The following is a 22,471-nucleotide window of genomic DNA, read 5'->3' on the forward strand; positions in this document are numbered from 1 at the left end:
AATTAAGACTCTTAAAATACAGGGCAGCCTGGGTGGCTCAGCGGTTTAGCGCCACCTTCAGCCAAGGGCCTGATCCTGGAGACCCAGGATCGGGTCCCACGTCGGGCTCCCTGCATGGAACCTGCTTCTCGTTCTACCTGTGTCTCTGTCTCTCTCTCTCTCTCTCTGTCTCTCATGAATAAATAAATAAAATCTTTTAAAAAAAGACTAAAAAAAAAAAAGACTCTTAAAATACAGAGAATAAACTGATGGATGGCTGGAGGTGAGGTGAGTGGGGGGATGGGTGAAATAGGTGATGGGAATCAAAAGTACACTTACCATGATGAGCACTGAGTAAAGTATGAAATTGTTGAATTATTATATTGTACACCTGAAACTAATATAACACTGTATGTCAAATTTACTGGAATAAAAAAATTTTAAATAGATAAATATAAAATAAAATGAACTGGAGACTGGGATGCTCTTATTCTCTTGATGAGAATGGCAATTCCCTGCCCAAATCAAGCAGGAGAGTCAGGTGTGCTACTGCTCAGGAAAGCCAACAAACAGTGCATGAGAAACACGAAAGGCTCTTGGGTGAAAGAAAGAGGGAGAATCTATAGAACAGCAAATGGCAATGTACTCACCCTACCCCCTTTGTTGTATCCCAAATCAAAGTTTAAAAAAATATATATTTAGAGAAATACAAAAACTGACTAACTTCTTTGGTGACATTAGGGTATATAGTTCGTGATGTGATGGTGGTATTATATTTTAAAGAGTCTTAGAAATGTACAGTGAGGGGTGCCTGGGTGGCTTAATCAATTAGGCATCTGACTCTTGATTTCAGTTCAGGTCATGATCTCAGAGTTGTGAGATTGAGCCCTGAGTCAGGCTCCAAGCTGGGCATGGAGCCTGCTTAAGATTCTCTCTCTCCCCTCACCCTCTGCTCCTCTCTAGTCCCTCTCTCTAAAAAAGAAAAAAAATTTTTTTAATTTAAAAAGAAACGCATATGGAAACAAATGAAGTGATATAATATCTGCTTCAAAATAATGATGGGAGGGAATACAAGTAGAGATACAAATGAAACACACACACAAAAAAAACACAACAGATCATGCATCAATAATCATTGCAGCTTAATGACAGAAACTTAAATGTTTAGATTGAAACTTAAATTTTCCCTAATTTATATAAAAATTTTAAAGATTTATTTTAAAAATCCAAAAGATCTTGGGTTATTTGGGAATTTAAAAAAATACAGAATTACAGAATGCTGAAACTTTAAGAATCAGCTCTACTGATTCACAGAATAGATAATATTTAGAGGGCTTCCTCTTTATAGTAGAAAGAAACACAGTCAATGACTTCATTCAATTTCTTAACAAGGAAGGAATTCCTTTGCACATCCCTGCAAGATGCGCATCTAGCTCTATCAGATGCATCCACTGCCTCTAAGCCAACCAAAATCTCCATCAGGCTGCTCAAAGAATGTGGTGACCGTTTTCTACATCCAAATATTCCTTCCTCTATAGTTCTCTTTTTAAAAAAGATTTTATTTATGTATTTATATTTATTTTTTTAATTTTATTTATTTAATTTATTATTTACTTGAGAGAGAGAGAGAGAGAGAGTATAGGTGTGCAAGCATGGGGAGAGCAGAAGGGGAGAGAAGGGGGAGAAAGAATCACAGGCAGACTCCACATTGAGTATAGAACCCAACACAGGGCTCAATCTCAAGACCCCAAAATCATGACCTGAGCCAAAACCAAGAGTCAGATGCCCAATGGACTGAGCCACCTGGGCACCCCCTTTTCTATATAGCTTTCATATTTCAATTCCACTCCTGCCACCCCCCTTTTTCTAATGGGAAAAGAAGCAGGTATGTTACTGACCAATAATAAAGTCTCTGTAAGCTTGACAATCCATCATGAATGAGTAAATATATGAACAAAGTATATATTGTTTGGTTTGTCTACTGTACATAATGACATAAGATAAAGTGCAATTCTTTAAAGTATTTGTATAAAATGCTCCTAGATAGTCTTATGCACTCCACTCCCTCCACAGAAACAACCACAACTTTCTAAAATATATATTAAATATTTGAAAATGAAAATCTAGGATAGTCTGCACAGGAAGCAAAGATAGGTAATGTCACTAGAAAAGAATGAGATCTTTTTGGGATTGCGGATATGAATGAATTCCTCTTCCTAATAATACTGAAGATAGGAAAAAATCTTAAGAGTTTCTTCATCTGACTCCAAGACTGTCTCAGTCTTGAAGGAGATGCAGTCAGAAGCAAGAAAGGCAGAGTAATTAATTAGTGTCATGTACAACAATATATCTCAAACTTGAATGTCCTCACCAGTCACCTCAGAATCTTAATATATCAATTCTGATTCAAGAAGTCTGGAGTGAGGGCCCAGGTTCACATTTCTTTTCTTTTCTTTTCTTTTCTTTTTTTTTTTTTTTTAAGATTTTCTTATCCTAGGACCCTGGGATCAAGACCTGAGCTTAAGGCACACACTTAACCAACTGAGTCACCCAGGTGTCTGGTTCTGCATTTCTAACAAGCTTCTAGGTAATGTCCATTATATAGGCCAACCTCAGAGTTACTGGAAGTTGTGCAGCTGGTTGTTCTGCAGCCTTGAGAACACCTTCCTTTACAAATTATATTTGCCTGAGAGAGCCTAGATTATGAGTTTTGAAGATGGGGAGGAAGCAGAGCAGAGCTTGAAGAAACTCAAGCCCTCACAAAAGACTCAGAAGAATATGCAAAGGAGGTCTTTCTAAAAGTGAACTAAGACACTCTGCCTTCAGGACAAAACTCTATTATGACAAATAAAGCTCCGCCTACTACCTAGCTAAGCACCCTAAAGAGAAATCTGTTTATAGGACCTCCATCCCCACTGTGGCCTTACTCTCCTGCCAATCAAATATAAGGACTTTGGTTAAACAGCCATACCCAATGCAAAGGAAACACAAGCCAGACAATTATATTAATAACATAAACTTCCATTCATAAATATGGAAAGGCAATCAAAGGCCTTCTGAAATGAATAAAACCAAAATATCAAGGAGAAAGATTGCGGCAAATAAACAGAACAGTCAATGTAGAAACAGAAATAATGAAAGAAAATACTTTTGTATTTTCTGATTAGTAATCTCAGATACTTGAAAGGATACTGTGTCCATACTATAAAGACAGACAGTTATGAAAAGAAAGCCCTCTTTCTACCCCATGAGGATACAATTTGGTAGCCTGCAATCCAGAAGAGGATCCTCACCAGAACCTAACCATGCTGATATCCTGATCTCAGACCTCTAGCCTCCAGAAACAAATTTCTCTTGTTTATAACCCACTCAGTCCATAGTACTTTGTCATAGTATCCTAGACTAACACAATGCCAGTATCTAAAAATTTATATAAGAGTTTACAAAAAAGGATATGGCTGATGACAAAATTAGTAATTTGAAGTTGAAAATTTATCAAAAATGATAAAGATGGGAACTTCTGGATCTCTTAGCAAAATCTGAATCTTTACACATTCTCTTTACACAGATTAATAAAAAGAATAAATACAGTCATGGAAATTTAATGTCCTGAGCATAACTAGAACAGAGAACACTAAAAATTTCAAGCTACTTATAAATAGATTTAAAAAACAAAAAACAAAACCAGACACCAATTTCCAGCAGAGCTATTTCTTGAGTACCTGCTACAAGTTTTTGCAGAGAGCTAAAATATAATATTTAATTTTATGTGTTAGCTGGACTGGATCACAGGATGTCCAAATATCTGGTTAAGCATTACTTCTAGGTGCACCTGTGAGAGTATTTCCAGAAAATATTAGCATTTGAATTGGTAAAGTAAAGCAACTGACTTCCCCAATGTAAGCAGACATCATCCAATCCATTGAAGACCTAAACATAACAAAAATGTAGAAGGGAGGATTTGCTCTCTCTCTCTGTCTGATTGTTGAGCTGGGATATTGATCTCCTGCACTTAGTGCTCCTGGTTCTCAGGGCTTTAGAGTTGGATTGGAATCTATAACATTGGCTTTCTGGCTTTCAGGCCTCTAAACTACATGATTGGTTTTCCTGGGCTTCCAGTTTACAGAGGGGAGATTGTGGGACTTCTTAGTCTCCATAATCACATGATTCAATATCTTATAATAAATTTATTTACATACATATCAGAGATCTCCAGATAAAAGAATCAATAAGGTATATATAGATATATAAAAGAGGAGATTTATTATAAAAATTGTATTATGCTGAGTGAAATAAGACAATCGGAGAAGGACAAACATTATATGGTCTCATTCATTTGGGGAATATAAATAATAGTGAAAGGGAATAGAAGGGAAGGGAGAAGAAACGGGTAGGAAATATCAGAAAGGGAGACAGAACATGAAGACTCCTCTAACTCTGGGAAATGAACTAGCAGTGGTGGAAGGGGAGAAGGGCGGGGGGTGGGGGTAAATGGGTGACGGGCACTGAGGGGGACACTTGACGGGATGAGCACTGGGTGTTATTCTGTATGTTGGCAAGCTGAACACCAATAAAAAATAAATTTATTATTAAAAAAAATTGGCTCATGCAGTTATAGAAGCCAAGAAGTGCCATGATCTGCCAAATGCAAACTGGAGAACCAGGAAAGCTGGAGATGTCACCCAATTCAAGTCCAAGGCTGGAGAATGAAGGGGCAAATAGTCTAAGCCTGATCTAAGTCCAAAAGTCCAAGAACCAGAAGCACCAATGTCCAAGGGCAAGAGAAGACGAATGTCTCAGCTCAAGCAGAGAGACACCACACCTTTCTTCTGCTTTTCTGTTTACTTTAGGCAGGCAATAGATAGGATGATGCCCATCCACATCGAGGAAGGCAATCTGCTTTACTTAGTTCATGAATCCAAATGTTACTCTCTTCCAGAAACACCTTCACAGACACATCCAGAAATAATGTTTTATCAGCTATCTGGGCATTCCTCAGCTCAGTCAAACTGACACATAAAATTAGCCATCATATATATAGCCTGTTGGTTCTTTGTCTGGAGAACCCTGATTAATACATAGGGAGTGTCCAGAGAAGAGGGCATTGATATGAAACAACTCCCAGGGTGAAAAAAGTACACCCTATGTGCAAAGGTACTGAAAAGAGAGTCCTGGTACATCAGGGTACTAACTAAAGAAGGATTCAAAGAGGTAATCTTGAAAAGGCAAATCTGGGGAAAAAAGGGAAATGAAAACAGAGGTGTACCTGTGTGGTAAAGGCAAAAAGAATCAAGAGGTAAAATTTATTATTCTACAAGACCAAACAAAAACAAAAACAAAAACAAAAAAACAAGAACATAAACCCCCTTCCCTTAACCACCATCCCCCTAATTTTTTAAGGCCATTGATAAAAACAAATTATATTTGGCTATACTAACAAAAGATGGTTGAACTAGAAATCTTGTAAACCACTCCATACCTCCATACCACCAAAAATGTCCACTAAATGCAAAGTTGTAAGCAGTATTCATCTATAGAAAAGTTCTTTAAAGGAAGCGGGGGGACACCTGGGTGGCTCAGTGGTTGAGCCTCTGCCTTTGGCTCAGGGCGTGATTCCAGAGTCCTGGAATCAAGTCCCACATCAGGCTCTCTGCATGGAGCCTGCTTCTCCTCCCTCTGCCTATGTCTCTGCCTCTCTCTCTGTGTGTCTCTCATGAATAAATAAATAAAATCTTTAAATAAATAAATAAGGGGGGCAAATAAGAATAAAAACTTTTTTAGCTTCAAGAGAATGAGAAGAGGATGAGCACTGGGTGATGCGCTATATGTTGGCAAATTGAACTCCAATAAAAAAAAAAGAGAGAGAGAGAATGAGAAGATAAGCCACAATTGGAAGAAAATACTTACAAAACACATATATGATAAAGAACTGTTATCCAAAATATACAAAAAATTTTTAAAACTCAACATTAAGAAAATAAATCCCCCAATTAAAAACCAGGCAATAAAGAAAATAGACACCTCACAAAAAAAGATAAACATAGAAAATAAGCATATGAGGAGATATTTAACAACATATATAATTAAGGAATTGTAAATTAGGGGCATTGGGCAGCTCAGTCACTTAAGTATCTGCCTTGAGCTCAGATCATGATCCCGGGGTCCTGGGATTGAGCCCCAAGTCAGGCTCCCCGTTCAGTGGGGAGTCTGTTTGTCCCTCTCCCTCTGGCCCCTCACCCTCACTCATGTCTCATGCTCTCTCTCTCTCTCTCAAATAAATAAAATCTTTTTAAAACGAATTGTAAATTAAAACAATGAACTACTACACACCTAGTAGAATGGCCAAAATTCTAAACACTGACAACACCAAATGCTGATAAGGATGTAGAGCAACAGGAACTCTCATTTATTGCCAGTAGATATTCAAAATGGTGCAGCCACTTTGAAAAACAGTTTGGCAGTTTCTTATAAAATTAAACATACTTGTACCATATGATCCAACAAGGATGTTCTTTGATATTACCTAAATGAGTTGAAAATTTATGTCCACATAAAAACTCACATCTGGGTATATACAGTAGCCTTACTTACAACTGCCAAAACTGGAAGCAAAAAGATATCCTTCAACCGGTGAATTAATAAATTGTGATATATATGGACAACAAAATATTACTCAGTATTTAAAAAAAAAAAGAGCAATCAAGTCATGAAAAGACATGGAAGAAACTTAAATGCATAATACTAAGTAAAAGAAGTCAATCTGAAAAAGCTACATATTGTATAATCCCAACAACATAACATTCTGGAAATAACCAAATTATGAGGCTAGTAAAATACAATGGTTGCCAGGAGTTGGAGGTAGCAGCATGGGAAGGAAGAGGGGCACAGAGGATTTTACTGCAGTGAGTATGGTACTACAATGGCAGATACATGTCATTACACATTTATCCAAACTCACAATATGTACAACTCTAAGAGTGAACCCTAATAATAAACTAATACATAGTTTAAATACAAATTATGGACTTTAATCAACAATGGCATGTCAGTATAGGTTCATTAATTGTGACAAATATATCATTCTGTGTGAGGTGTTAATAGGGAAGCTGGCTCATGTGGGAAGGGGAGGGCAGCAAGTATTTGGGAAATCTCTGAAAGTTCTGCTCAATTTTGATGTGAACTTAAAACTGCTGTAAAAAAATAAAATCTATTTAAAAAAACTTTTCAGGTGATGAAAATTTCTTGAAAAAATTAGCCACTAACCAAAAGAAGCAACAACAACAACAAAAACTATTACGTACCTCTCCAAACTGAATTACATGTCTAGAAACAAACATCGGTATGGAGGAGAACCTTAAATCAGAAACTCAAAAACCAAGAACAAGAATGGATTTTTTCTTTTACTATATCAGGAGAAGAAGAAATAAAATAAGAGCTGACTGAAGTTGAAAAAACAAAAAGAAAAGATAAAACCATTTAAGAAATATAGTCTAAACTGTAAGATACTCAAGGGATAACATATTTATATCTAAACAAAAGTTTAATAAGGGGCTGTGAATAATATAAAACAGACAGATGAAAATGAATATAGTAAAAAAAAAAAAAAGTGAAAAAGAAAGTGGTTGAAATGGAAGCCAGACAAAAAGGAATCGACATACTTATAACTGGAGTCTCTAAAGACTAAAAATAAAACAAAGGAACACAGATAATATTCACATATTCACAAGCATAACCCAAAATGTTCCAAAAATAAAACAAGACCTGACTCTGCATAAACCTAAAAGTATCTAGCAAGACCCAGGAAAACTGATTTGAAACAATCAACTCTGGGATCCATCCTCGTAAAATGGTTAGGCTTTAAGGATAAAATAAAAATTCTTAGCACCTCCAGGAAAAAGATCAAATAATTTACCAGGCCAACAGAAACAGACAGGCATTATACTTCTCAAAAATGGTAGACAAATCATGGAAAGAATAGAACAGTATTCTAGAATAACTTATGAACAAAAAGTATGAACCAAAAATTTTATATCCTGACAAGCTGGCTTTCAAATGGTAAGGCAATAGAAAAAGTTATAAACATACAAAAACTCATTCTGTACCTCTGAGCCCCCTTTTTGAAGAATCTAGGAAAGAATGACTTCCATTGAATCAATATAATTTGGGGAAGTTTTAGCAAAGGATTAATTTAACATACTCAAGGGCAGGCTTAATGTTAAACATAGTGGGAGAATAATATATAGAAATAAGGCAAGTCAAAAGATGGAAAGAGAGGTGCCTGGGTGGCTCAATCAGTTGAGTATCTGCCTTCAGCTCAGGTCATGATCGTGCAGTTCTGGGATAGAGCCCACATCTGGCTCCCTGTGAGGAGCCTGCTTCTCCCTCTGCCTATGTCTCTGCCTCTCTCTGTGTCTATTATGAATAAGTGGATAAAATCTTTAAAATAAAAAAAAAAACAGACTAAGAGCACTAAAAAAGACATAAATATGAGGACAGAAATCACAACTCTTCCTAAATACCAAAAGAAGTTAAATAAAGAAAAAGCAAAGAAAACCTATCACTAGAGAAATACAATAAATATATCATAATACATTTAGTACTTACAAAATAATGACAAAATTAAGACCAAGTATATCAATCATATCAATATACATAAATGGGCTTAATTCACCTAATCTAAGAAAAAGATTTTCAATTTGATTCACAAAGTAAGACCTATATACTGTATCTAAGAAACAGATCTAGAACAAAGTCAGAAAGGCCAAAAATAAAGGAATTGGCAAAAGTATACTAGGCTGGGGTACCTGGGTGGCTCAGTTGAGTTAAGCATTTGACTCTTGGTTTCAGCCCAAGTCATGATCTTAGAGTTGTGAGAGCAAGCCCCACATGGGGCTGTACACTCAGCGAAGAGTCTGCTTGAGATTCTCTCTCCCTCTCCCTCTAACCCTCCTGCTTGTGTCCTCTCTCTCTCTTTCTCCCTTTCTCTCTCTCAAATAAATAAATAAATCTTTTTAAAAATGTATAGTAGGCAAATGGAAACAAAAGCAAGGGGTTTCAGTCTTGATATCAACATAGAATTCAAGCCATAAACCATTAAATATAATCAGAAACACCTTTTAATGCTGAAAGTCACAATTCACAATGGAGACATAATAGGTATAAATATCTATGCTCCTAATATCCTACTAACCAGCTTTTTAAAGCAGAATCTACAGGAGGTAGAAAACAGAAATACATTTTACATAGGAGATTTTATTTTTTATTTTTATTTTTTTTTAATTTTTATTTATTTATGATAGTCACACAGAGAAAGAGAGGCAGAGACATAGGCAGATGGAGAAGCAGGCTCCATGCACCAGGAGCCCAACGTGGGACTCGATCCCGGGTCTCCAGGATCGCGCCCTGGGCCAAAGGCAGGCGCCAAACCGCTGCGCCACCCAGGGATCCCCATAGGAGATTTTAATACACCAGTTTCAACATGAGACAGAATAAATAGACATGTCAATAAAGTTACAGAAGATCTAACCAATATTATCAATAAGGAATATGTGGATATGTATTAAATTTTACATCCTGATAAGAGAGGATTCATCTTCTCAAGCACACATGAAACATCCACAAAAATTCGTCATGATATAGGACCAAAAAAAAAAACAAAAACAAAAACAAAACCTGAAAACCTTCTATTAAACAACTCTTCAGTAGGGGGAAATACGAAATACAATTACATAATTTCTAAAATATAATGATAATAAAAATACTACATATCAGAATCTATGCAATACATTTCATGATCAGAGAAAACTCATAACCTTAAATGTTTATATCAATAAAATGAAAGAATGAAAATAAATTTACTTTTCAATTCAAAAATGAGAAAAAAATAAAGAAAAACCAAAAGAAAGCACAAGGAAGAATGTATTAAAAATAAAGGCAGAATAAAAAAAAAGATAAAGATACAATGAATAAGGTAGAGAAAAGGAATGCAATAGATCTAATTAATAAATTTTTTAATTAACAAAATAAATAAGCCACTTAGCTAACTTAATCAAGGAGGGGGAAAAAGAACAAAGCATAGGTATACAAACTAAGAAATAGCAAAAGGAAAATAATCACTGAAACACAGGAAACTTTAAATTTCCAAGAAACTACTTTGTATACCTCTACACAAATAAACACAGAAACCAAGGCATGAACAATTTCCTAGGAAAATATAATTTACCAAAATTGATCTCATTAGATATATACATTTTAAATAGACCAATTTCCATTGAGGAAATAGAGAAAGCTATCAAGGCTCAGATTCACCAAGAAATTTCAGAGAGGAATTCAAATCATCAGGAAACATAAAGTCCCAATGTCACAAAAACAAAAAAAAAAAAAAAAAAGAGAGAGAGAGAGCTTAAAAATTGAAAGAAAACATCAAAATACTATTTATGAAACAAGAATGGCATTGATACCTAAATCTAATAAAGATAGTAAGGAAATAAAATTACTGGTTAACAGATATAATGGTTGGGAGATCTCATTCACAGTAGCAATAAATGATAAAATACTTAGGAATAAACTTAACAATAAGTGTACAAAACTACGTCAGGGAAATTTTAAACACTCCTGAAAGACACAAAAGTAGATTTTAACAAATGGAAAGAGTTTTCATCTTCCTGATGATATGATTTTATGTCACTTTTCCCTAAGTTAATTTATAAATTTAACAAAGTCCCAATGAAAAGACCAACAAGCCTTTTCTTTTTTTTTTAATGGAGCTAGATACACAAAAAGAAAACAAGAAAGAACACTTAGAAAAACAAGAAAAAAATAGATAAAGCTTATGGGGCCAGCAGGAGAAAAGAAATTAATCCTATCAGATATTAAACTTGTTCTATAAGTAAAATAGTGTGTTATTCAGTTATGCAGAGACAAACCAATTAACTCTCAAATCATTGAGAAGAAGATGAACTCTTAAAATTGGTGGTATCAGAGTAACAGGAGAGCCATTTGGAAAAAGATAAACCTCTACCGATACCTCATACTACACACAAAAATAAATACCCAGTGCATCAGAACTACCTGTAAACAATGAAATCACATTGAATTATAAGAAAGCCTGGGTGAACTCCCCCTGTAATGTAGGTATAGGCAAGTTTTCTGACAATGATTCAAAATCTAGATGCAATAAAAGAAACATTGATACACTTAATGATATAAAAATTCTGCATGGCAAAAAACATCCCAAGCTAAGTGCAAGGACAATAAAAAGGTGAGAGAAAATATATGCAGCATACATCACAGATATATAGATATATATACACACACACATGCATATTATATATACACATATACATATACACACACACATACACATATATATATATTTAAAATGAGGAGCACTTGGCTGGCTCAGTCAGTGAAGCATGTGACTCTTGATCTAGGGGTTGTGGGTTCCAACCCCACTTTGGACATAGAGATTGCTTAAAAAACTGAAATGATAAAAGTTGGAAAATATGAGAGAAAAGTTAAAGACACAGAGAGATTCAGAAGATACAATATCCCTCTAATTTGAGTTCTAGAAGCAGCAGAATACAGACTTGGAGGGAAAAAATTTTTTTAATAAATAAATTAAAAAAAAAAAATTCTAAGCCTGACAGACTTGAACCTCCCATTCAAAGGCCCAGTAGAATGAAAGAAAAAGTTTGAGGGCAGCCCAGGTGGCTCAGCGGTTTAGCGCCGCCTTCAGCCCAGGGTGTGATCCTGGAGACCTGGGATCAAGTCCCACGTCAGGCTCCCTGCATGGAGCCTGCTTCTCCCTCTGCCTGTGTCTCTGCCTCCCTCTCTCTCTCTCTGTGTGTCTCTCATGAATAAATAAATAGAAACTTAAAAAAAAAAAAAAAAGTTTGAAATCAAACTTGCAAAACATAAAGAAAAAAACCCCTATGGAAAGAAACAGCTCACCTATGAAGGAATGAGACTCAGATGTGAGAAAGTACAGCCTTGTTATCAACAACACTGGCTGCTAGAAATCAATGCATCATGGGGTACCTGGGTGGCTCAGTCAATTGGATGACTGATTCTTGGTTTCTGCTCAGGTCATGATCTCAGGGTTCTGGAATAGAGTCCCATGTTCTGGCTCAACACTCAGCACCAAATCTGCTTGAGATTCTCTGCCTTTCCTTCTACCTCTCCCCCTGCTCACACTCTTTCTAACACAAATAAATATATCACTTTTTAAAAAGTAACAAGGTTGCTTTCTGCTTTAAAAAAAGGGGGGGGGGGTGCCTGGGTGGCTCAGTGGTTGAGCACCTGCCTTTGGCTCAGGTCCTGATCCCGGGGTCCTGGGGTGGAGTCCCACAGAGGGCAACCTACAGGGAGCCTGCTTCTCCCTCTGCCTATGTCTCTGCCTCTCTCTATGTGTCTCTCATGAATAAATAAATTTTTTTTTAGAAAACCAATGCATCATTGTTATTTTACATAAAAAATTCCATACTGAGACAAACTGCCAATCAGTGTGAGGACAAAATGCAGCCATTTTCTGACATTCAAAATCTTGTAAGATTCACTTACCATACACTTTTTCTGAAAAAGAAACAACTTGAGAGTTTTCCAGTGAAAAACTCACTATGTAGTACACTTGAAACTAATATAACATTGTGTATCAACTATACTTCAGTAAAAAAAATAATAATAATAATTAAGGAAAAAGAAGGAACAACCTTCCCAGAAATAAAATAAAAAGCAATCTCAGGTTGACATGTGGAAGCAGGTTCAGACAGCAGCCATCCTGAATTATTAGGGTAGGTCAGATGGCCTCAAAAACAGTCTCCCAAGGAAAAAAAAATATGTATTACATAAATTCTGTGATAAAAACCTGCAAGATATTAATAATACAGTATAGATATATGCTACTCTATAAATAAAAAAAGAAAGGCAATTAAAAAATGTCAAGGGAAAAGGTATATAAATAAAATTCATTGCCTGAGTCTGAAATGAATTAAATGGTGGCATGATTTTGAGCCACTGATGGATTTTTACAAAAGAGAACCCATTTTACCTTAACACATGCAGCACTCCTTTAAGTGAAACACGTTTAATGACATAGGACTACATTTCTCACTCTGGAGTCTGACTATATTACATATATAAATGCATTTTACTGATTTCTGTGATTTAGAATCAACCTATAGTCAAAGAAAAAAAACCCACGTATAGTAAAAGTGTAAAATATATGTCTTACCAGCTGAAAGAAAGTGAAGTGAAAGATGTGAAAGTGAAAGTATGTGAAAGAATTTGAAGGACGAGAGAGAGCAAAGAAAGATGGAAATGTATAGTAGAAAATCAACAGATATTATCTAGGGTTGCTGGATCACCAGACAGAAGCTAACTGTGTTCTTTAAATTTATCATAGTAACTATGATAGAGAAAGCTAAGATCTAAGATTCTTAATTCTATATCTAAGAATAGCAATGCAAGTAACAAAAATTAGGGGGTGAAATGGAGCAAAGACAGAGAAGCATGCAAAAAAGTCATTTTTCATAACAAAAAATCACAAGATATTGTCTAAAGATGATAAATAAAAAAAATTAAAACATAAATATGTAAATTAGCACCATGGAGATCACTACCATAACATTATCTGAAAACTTTTGTTGTGGCAGAAATAGCACTGTGCCAGGAGCCAGGAAATTTAAGTCCTAAGCTTTATTTTTCACCAGCTATGTATATTTATTCAAGTTTTCTTTCTTCTACCTGGGCTTAATATCCATCTTTGTGAATGCAGATAGTTCTCAAAGTGTGGTCCTCAGACCACAGCAGCAGCAGCATCTCCTGGAAACTTACTAGGAATGAATATTATTTGGCTTTGCCGAAACCTATTGAATCAGAAACTCTGGAGCAAGACCAGCAATCTGTGCCTTAACAAGTCCCCCAGATGACTCTGATGTGTGCTAATATCTGAGAATAACCAGTTTAGACCAGGGACCAACAAACTGCAGTCTATGTGCCAAGTTCATGCCACACCCATTTTGTGGAGTTTTATTGCAACACAGCCACACTCGTTTGGTTTATATATTATCTCTATTTGCTTTTGAGCAACAAAAGCAGAGTTCAGTAATTGAGGTGGAGATCATACGGCCTACAAAGCCTAAAATATTTACTCTCTGGTTCTTTCCAGAAAAAGTTTGATAACCATTAACCTACAATATTCTGACTGATAATACTGATTAGACATCACTACTAAATTTAATTCACTGTTTATCATCCCAGTGAAGTTGTAAAGATTATTCAGTCAGAAAGGTATTTCGGCTATTAATGTCTAGAGTCCTTTAAAAGATATTATGGACTGACTGAATCCTCCTCCCCCATCATTCTCAGAATCCCTTAAAATAGTAAGTAATATATAGTAAAGAGCCATGTAAAAAAAAAAAAAAAAAAGGGAGCCATGTAATTCCACCACATAATGACTGGTGGAAGGCATGATGAGTTGATTTTTAAAAAGCAATGTGCAGGGGGCCCCTGGGTGGCTCAGTGGTTGAGTGTCTGCCTTTGGATCAGTTCATGATCCCAGGGTTCCAGGATTGAGTCCCGCATCCAGCTCCCCATGGGGATCCTGCTTCTCCCTCTGCCTATGTCTCTGCCTCTCTCTGTGTCTCTCATGAATAAATAAATAAAATCTTTAAAAGATATATATATTATATATATATATATATTATATAATATATATATATATATATATTTGATGATACCACTAAGACCAAATTCCAGATATTTACAACCATAAATTCAAGCTGTGCTTTGAATGTCTAAAGAAACCGAAATTGATGGGACACCCAGGTGGCTCAGCGGTTTAGCGCCGCCTTCAGCCCAGGGCATGATCCTGGAGTCCTGGGATCGAGTCCCGTGTCGGGCTCCCTCATGGAGCCTGCTTCTCACTCTGCCTGTGTCTCTGCCTCTCTGTGTATGTGTGTGTCTCTCATGAATAAATAAATAAAAATCTTTAAAAAAAAAAAAAAGAAATCTAAATTGAACATAATCAGAAAAGGCAAAGTGAGCTCCTATCTGAACTGGACAGGTGACACAAAGCAGGATAGTAAGGATATTCTAAAGCAAATGAACAAAGAAAAGCCATTATACACACACTAGGTCATCCTACTGGTGAGAAATGCCATCAGACTCAGCTCTTACACAGAGGACGGGATCTAGCATATTAAATTTTTTTCTTCTCCCCAGAATAGTTCATTCAAATTCTCTTGGCATTTAAGACTTTCTTACCAGTGTCACCATTTATTCATAACAAATCCCTGGGGTTCTCTCTAGTTTTGACCCTTAGCTAGGTGTCTAAGATCTGGCCTCTCAAAGCATCCCTCCTGAGGGCTGAAACAAATCCACCCACCTTGGGCAATGCTGCAGGCCCACAAAACTTCCCACCCTAGACTTCTATCCTTAGAGGTCAAACGAATGTTCCATCTCCCTGACTCTGGGAAGTAATTCCACAGATTCTTGCCACTCAATCAAAGCAGCACTTTTTCAATTAATGCCATTCAAAGCCACTTAAAAACAGGGGCTTTTCTACTGCCTTCATAACAGTAAGAGGCTCAGATTGAATTCACTTCTGTTGTAGGGCTGGTTTCTAAAGCTGACAAACTGTTACAATCTCACTCAGTTTTTTAATACAAAGGAGCAACTCTCATTATAATTCACAAGGTGAATGGTAACAGTGTCCTTCTCCCCCTCCTTTCCTAAAGATAACATTCTATCAGACAGCATATCATTAATGACGATATGACTCGTTTCAAAGACTATTAATCAGGCTTTATGGGAGGAAAATGGACATAGAGAATTCATCAAACATAAACAGACCTCTCAACAGATTCATTATAGACCCTTTAGAAACAGTAAATAATCATATAATCCCCACTGTTACACAATATAACTTATACTGTCTAATAAAAGTATTTTCTCCAACCCCTTTCAAATAATGAACTCAGAACTGTGAATAAAACAAAGAAATTGAATAGAGTAATTCAGTAATAAAAATATATTCTTAGTTATACAAATATTGATTTTGAGAAAAACAACTGTGATCTAAAAATAGCTGACCATCTTAGTTGTTCAGAATGTTTTACCAAGGCCTTTGCCAACCACTTGGCTACAATCTGTAGCCACAGGAGATATGTTTTAAGTGACAATATCTTACATAATACCTCTGAGAAACTGACCCCTAGAATTATCCTGCTCTTGTTTATTAGATTCTGAAAACCCTTAGTAGTATAGACACATAGCAGACGGTACCTGATAGGCTAAAGTGGGTCCTCAGCTATTACTGGAAACAGGGTGATGTGGCAATGATACAGTCATATATATTTCAATAGCATCAGATCCATGTGGGAAGATTTCTAATTCAATAGTTATGCACTACATGTAACTCACAAAGAAATTACAGAGTCAGGGAAATCAGGAAATAGAATTTTTGCTTATATTGCATTTAAGGAAAAGAAATACAGAACTGTGAAAACAAAAGTAAAATTTTGGGTAGTGTCCTCTCTGTCTTTCAACTTCCCCACACGACCTGCTACCACATCTCATCCAAAAGCTAAGCCTGATTCCACATTTTCTTCCTCACACCTCAAATACCTCTTCCCTTTCCTCACTGTGTCTCCCTGTCAGCACCTAGCACAGTGAGTCCCACCCTTGGCTGCACCCTGGAATCACCTGTGGAGCTTTCAGCACTACAGAAGCCCAGTTCCACCCCGAAAAAAAAATTCTGATTTAATTAGTCTGAGTTCTAGTCTGGACATCAGGATTTTTTTAACTCCCCAAATGATCCTACAGCACCTGAGTGGCTCACTCAGGTGTTTAACTCTTGGTTTCAGCTCAGGTCATACATGATTTCATGGGTCATGGGTTGAGCCCTGCATAGGTCTCCACGCTTAGTGCAGAGTCTGCTTGAGATTCTCTCTCCCTCTACCCCTCCCCTCACCTGTGCATGCACTTGCATGCAGGCCGTCTCTCACTCTCTCTTTCTCACTCTCTCAAATAAATAAGGGACACCTGGATGGCTCAGTTGGTTAAGAGTCTGACTTATGTTCAGGTCATGATCTCAGGATCCTGGGATGGAGTCCCCACGTTGAACTCCCTGCTCAATAAAGAATCTGTTTGCCTCCCTCCCTCTAGCCCTCCCCCCACCTCCCATGCTCACACTCTCTCTCTCTCTCTCTCTCTCTCTCTTTGTCTCTCCCTCTCTCTCTCTCTCAAATAAATAAATAAAATCTTTTAAATTTTTAAAAAAATTTTTTAAATAAATAAATAAATCCTTAAAAAAAAACAAAAAACTCCCCTAATGTGCAGCTAAGATGGGAACCACTGTCCTAGCATATTTTTGGTAAGGAAGAGCCAGGCAAAAAAGCAAAATAAAACAAGATGAGGGCAGCCCGCGTGGCTCAGTGGTTTAGCGCCACCTTCAGCCCAGGGCCTGATCCTAGAGACCCAGGGTCGAGTCCCGTATTAGGCTCCCTGTATGGAGCCTGCTTCTCCTACTTCTCCTTCTGCCTGTGTCTCTGCCTCTCTCTCTCTCTCTCTCTCTCTCTCTGTGTTTGTGTCTCATGAATAAATAAATAAAATCTTTAAAAATATAAAATTAAAAAAAACAAACAAGATGAGACTAACAAAATCAAAATGAGGGCTCAATTCCACATGCCCAAACAAGCAGTAAGATCTGTGATATGAACCCTAACACCAAGCACCATCAGCAGTTTCTCACTCTGCCCTACCTAAACCCTTACCAACTCCAATGCCTGTCCTTCCTGTCCATTCCTTTCTACCCAGTCCTGCTATCAAGCAAGCTCACTCCCCTTCACTTTGTATCTGTCCCAGGGTAGAAGCCCCTTATCAGTCTCCCTGCCTCCTTTTCCTAGCTCTGTCTGACCCACCCTGCACACCACCAGGAGATTAATCAGGTTGTCATTCTCCTCAAAATGTCCAACAGCCTCTTCCCACTATGTCTAAACTCCTTAACTTGGTGGAAAAGGCCTTGCCTTGTCTGTTTCCAGATGTCTTTCCAGCTCTCATTTCTCACTACTATCTGAAAAGGAGCCTTGCTCTGTTCTGATCAACGTGCATGGTCTATAATTCCCCAAACATACTCCATTTAAAACTTCAGATTTCAGGGGACATTGGAAATAGAAGCCAAGTGTTTTGTCCCAGATAGCACAGCTAGTGAGCAGTAGAATGTAGATTTCACTCCAGACTTGGGCGGTGTCCAAACTCCTAAACACCACCCTATTCTCTCTCTCTGGAATGTCACCTTCCATATCTACCTGTGGAATTCTTACCTATCTTTCAAAGCTATTTGTTCCTAAAGCTTTCCTTGTTTTTCCTGTCTGAAGTGATTCTTCTCTCTTTTGATCATCTATAGCACTTTGTTTTGCACATGTCACAAAATACCATGACAACAGAGTCCTATGACTCTGTCCTACGAGTCCTATGAGCTTCCTGAGGTTCAAGATACTGTATCCTGGCCTCATTGGTCCTTTATAGCACCTAACAGCACCAACCACCCTGTTGGCACTTAGCAAAGATCTGGTGAAGAATGAGCAGCTGCAGGAAGCTTTCTGCACTCACCCAACCCAGCCACAGTGAGAGGTCCTTATTAATTTCAAGCACAGAGATATCCTTTCCCTGCCCTGGGTATCCTGCCATCCTCCTCTTCAAGTGCATCAATTCTTCCTTGTTCTGTGTCATGAGCCCTACTGCCTGTAAAATATTTTGTAACCTGGGAAAGGCTCTGTTGCCTGGTAACCACTATAAGATACATATTGTGATACATAGGAATCATAAAAGAAACAAGGGTGGTTTCATTCTTTGGAGTCTGAAGTGGAACAATTCTCTTTTTGGGCCTTCTTACCCATTGTCTCTGTTTTATGTTGAAAGAAACAGGGGTGGGGCAGCAAGTGGGGTATGAGCAAATGCCAGGAAGAGGAAAGGTGAATAACTGGTCAGACAACTATTCTTTCTCAAGAGACTAACAGCATTCTAGGAAAGGGAAAAACTCCTTATTTATAAAAAATGATGTAAGGAACATTAGAGAAGGAAAAAGACACCAGGCCAAAGCATTCGTCCCTTATTTTGTCGTATCTTGTCTTCTCCATCTGGGAGATAGGGGTCCTGCCCCTCAGTGCTTCTCTCTACACTGGTTCAGATGGCACTCAGGGTATGCTCCTCAGTGTGACTCAGACAACACTGCAAGCACAAGATGAAAACCACCCATTTTGTTTAGCATATGACTGCATCCAAGGAGTCAGTAAAATTAGACAGTGAATTTAAAACAAAGAAGAGAATGAGGGGCCACTTCTACCTGTTGCCCACCTCCCTGTGTACCCCTTCTTTTGCTGCTCACCATGGGAGGAAAAGTTGCTAAACTGATGGGTTTCTTAGAATGCAATTGAGCCAAAGAGGGAAACCAAGTCTAATTCCCTATAAGCCAAGGAGGTAAAGGCAGCAGTTGAAGAAATACTTTTTGATTGAAATGAATTATATCGGTACTGGAAATTCCATCAACAATACTTCTTGAGAACCTATTATGTGCTGAGTACTGTGCTAGGGCTAGAGATACAAGGTGGAAAAAAAGAAAATAAAACAAAAGCATTGGCCCCTACTTGAGCTGCTCAGCCTAACAAGAAATGCAGAAATAATTTCCATATACTATGGGGTTATATAAGAGGTAAGCTCAGGAGTCTACAGAAATGAAGAGTCTGTGAGAAGCAGAACTGAAATCAGGGAAGGAGTCCTTAAAGAAATGAGATCAGATTAAGGGCTGATGAATGTGTAGAAGTTAGCCAAGTCAAGAAGGGTGGAAAAAGTGCTCAGTAGAGAGAACCACATGAGCACAGCCCAGAGTCATACAGCATCCTTCCTTTAAGCCAATAAAACCTCAAATCCTCACATGTCTGAGTAATATACACCATATTCAGAGATCAAAGGAAGGAAAGGAACTGGTGAAATAAAATTTAAGCACTAAACTCTGAAGAAGTACATTAAAAAAAATCCCTTGCTTTCTCTGAAGAAACAAGAATGATAACAAGCAAAAACAAAAAAACAAAAAAATTCTTTTAGAGCGGGTTTGGTTAAAGCAAACAATGCAACTGCCTCATCTCCCACAGGTGAGATGAAACACCGGGTAGCTTTCAATCACAAAGATGGTGTTGACCTCAAAATCCCATGAGGCACACGGAAGATAAGCTAAACAGCACACACATGGCCTAACCTCACTGCAGTTAGGTGAGAGATGATCTCATAAGCACTATAACCCCATGGAGGACAGGGCTTCCCGGGCTGGAGAGTGGTCACCACACTAAGACATAGGTCTGGACCCCACTTCCAGCTCAATCTTTGTCTGTGAAATGGCTGTCACCAATATGAACTCTATCTCTCTCACACACACACACACACACACACACACACACACACACTCCCTGGAGGCCTGGGTATTTACTGACTCAACCGAATAAAGGTATGAGGCCTGGGTTAGCGACTGTGGACACAGCAGATCCAAAAACATCATAGTCAGGGTCTCAGCTATCAGCACAGTTTTTACTCCTGGCCTTTGCTTCCTCACTCTCTGCCTTAATTTCTCCATCTGCATAGGACAGGTATAAAATCTGCCCCCAAATTCCTTATTTGGATAAGATAAACTAAATTAACTCCTAAAATGGCTTGACCTCCTTGAGCAAATGGCTATGTGTCCCAGATGACAGGCTCCAGGAAGCCAGAATCACCTTAATCCAGAGCAATGAATCTGAAGGGACAGGTTGGCATTGGCTCTTCAATCAATGTTTCATTCACTCAACAATGTTTACTAAGTGCCTCCTATGTGCACACCAGAGTCAAAACACTCATTCACCATTATTTTCTAGACTCTTCCTCCAACCCTTGTCTGTGATGGACAGTTATGAGAAATTGACCAAGCTACCTACTGGTGTCAGCTGTGCTCAGGGAAGATTACATCTCAACTCAGCCCTGCCACATGGAAATTCAGAATAAATCCAGTGACTAGGAAGGCAGCAAACCGCTGTGTTCAGCTCACCTGGGGATGCTAGTCAGGTAGGTCATGACATTCAGAAAGTCTTCCTCTGGGATGTGTTTGAACCCCACAAACTCTGGGAAAGTGATGATGGGTGCACCATCTTTCCCTCGACCTCCTGCAACAAAAATGAGTGGTCAAGGTATTAACAAAATGTTCTCCTGTTGCATCCTGCAGGTAAAGGAGATACATATTGTCCTCCCCCTTATCTGTCTGTATTATTTCAGACTAGAATGTGAGAAGTTTGACACCAAACTATTTTGAACAAGTCTCTTCTCCTTCATGCTTGCTCAAGTGATGTCGTGAGAATTCAATTCCTACATCCTTTGAAGATAGTTATTGTATAAAAGGTTAGTATTCATTTAACTATTTTAGCATTTGGTAGAAGAGTAAATAATACCAACACAAATATGTAATATTATTCTTCATTTTTGTAGTCAGTAAATATCAAAGGTAAAAGAGCATGACGGTTAAGAGAGTTCATTCTAAAATCAGACAGCCTAGTTCAAATCCTGCTTTCCCACTTGATTTCTATGTGATTTGATACAAGATACTTAATCTCAATAGAAGTTTCCATATATATATATATATATATATATATATATATATATATATATATATAATATAGGAATAATACTTGTACTTACCTCAAAAGGTATTGTGAGGATTAAGTGAGAACGTATATGAAAAGTACCTTAGTAGAGTGCTTATTACATATTAAGTGCTCAATAGAGACTATTATTATGGTTATAATTATTACAAGGAAATAATCTTCTGCCCTTCAATAACTTACCAACAGGGATATAAGACAACACTATGAAAATAGAAATGTAAAATTAATATTTAAATATTTAATCCATCAGAGCAAAGGCCACTAGATAAAACTAAAAAGATTCTATTTCCTCATCTCCTTGCAGCTAGATGCAGCTATATGACTGAGTTCTAACCCTATGGTTCCTAAACTGTGTTCCAGGTACCCAGGGAACCACGGTGAACTCACAAAAGCACCATAAATATTTTCTAAATTTTTGAGGAAAATAGCAATAATTGGAATCTTATAGGACACCATGCATGCTACTAGCTTGAGGTAGTTCACAATTAAATTGCACTATACTATACTCTTTTGCATCTTTGTGAAGTTGGTTTTTGGTGGCTACTGAGATAAAAAGCAAGTGTAGTATGAAAACTAATGTAGAACAGGAAATGAGGGTGGTGACATCCAGTCTCATTCCAAGTGCTATTCCAAGAGATTATTCCAATCTCATTCCAAGAGATTATTATAGTTACCTAAGAATGAAATTAAACATTACTTTTTCTTTCATCTATGTATTGTTGTTGTTGTTGCTGTTGTTTTTCAAACGGCTAAGTTGTTAGGATGTTCAGACTTACCAAATTGTTTTAACTGTTAGGAATTGCTTTTGG

At 37.4% G+C, this 22,471-nt stretch overlaps 1 protein-coding gene across 3 annotated transcripts in view; it reads right to left on the reverse strand.

Moving 5' to 3' along the window:
- MCF2L2 (MCF.2 cell line derived transforming sequence-like 2) overlaps nt 1–22,471 on the reverse strand; it is a 237,866-nt gene that overhangs the window by 176,214 nt on the left and 39,181 nt on the right. For 2 of the 3 annotated variants that reach the window (XM_072807545.1, XM_072807546.1), the window contains exon 1: nt 18,592–18,717. Coding sequence is in view for 1 of the 3 variants with exons in the window: in XM_072807544.1 (XP_072663645.1) it covers nt 21,053–21,167 (115 nt within the window). In the remaining 2 variants the exon portion in view is untranslated. Of the gene's footprint in view, nt 1–18,591; nt 18,718–21,052; nt 21,168–22,471 lie in introns of those variants that run through there. The other variant, XM_072807544.1, reaches the window with a different exon arrangement.

Source organism: Canis lupus, chromosome 31 (assembly GCF_048164855.1).
Source record: "Canis lupus baileyi chromosome 31, mCanLup2.hap1, whole genome shotgun sequence".
Lineage (NCBI taxonomy): Eukaryota > Metazoa > Chordata > Mammalia > Carnivora > Canidae > Canis > Canis lupus.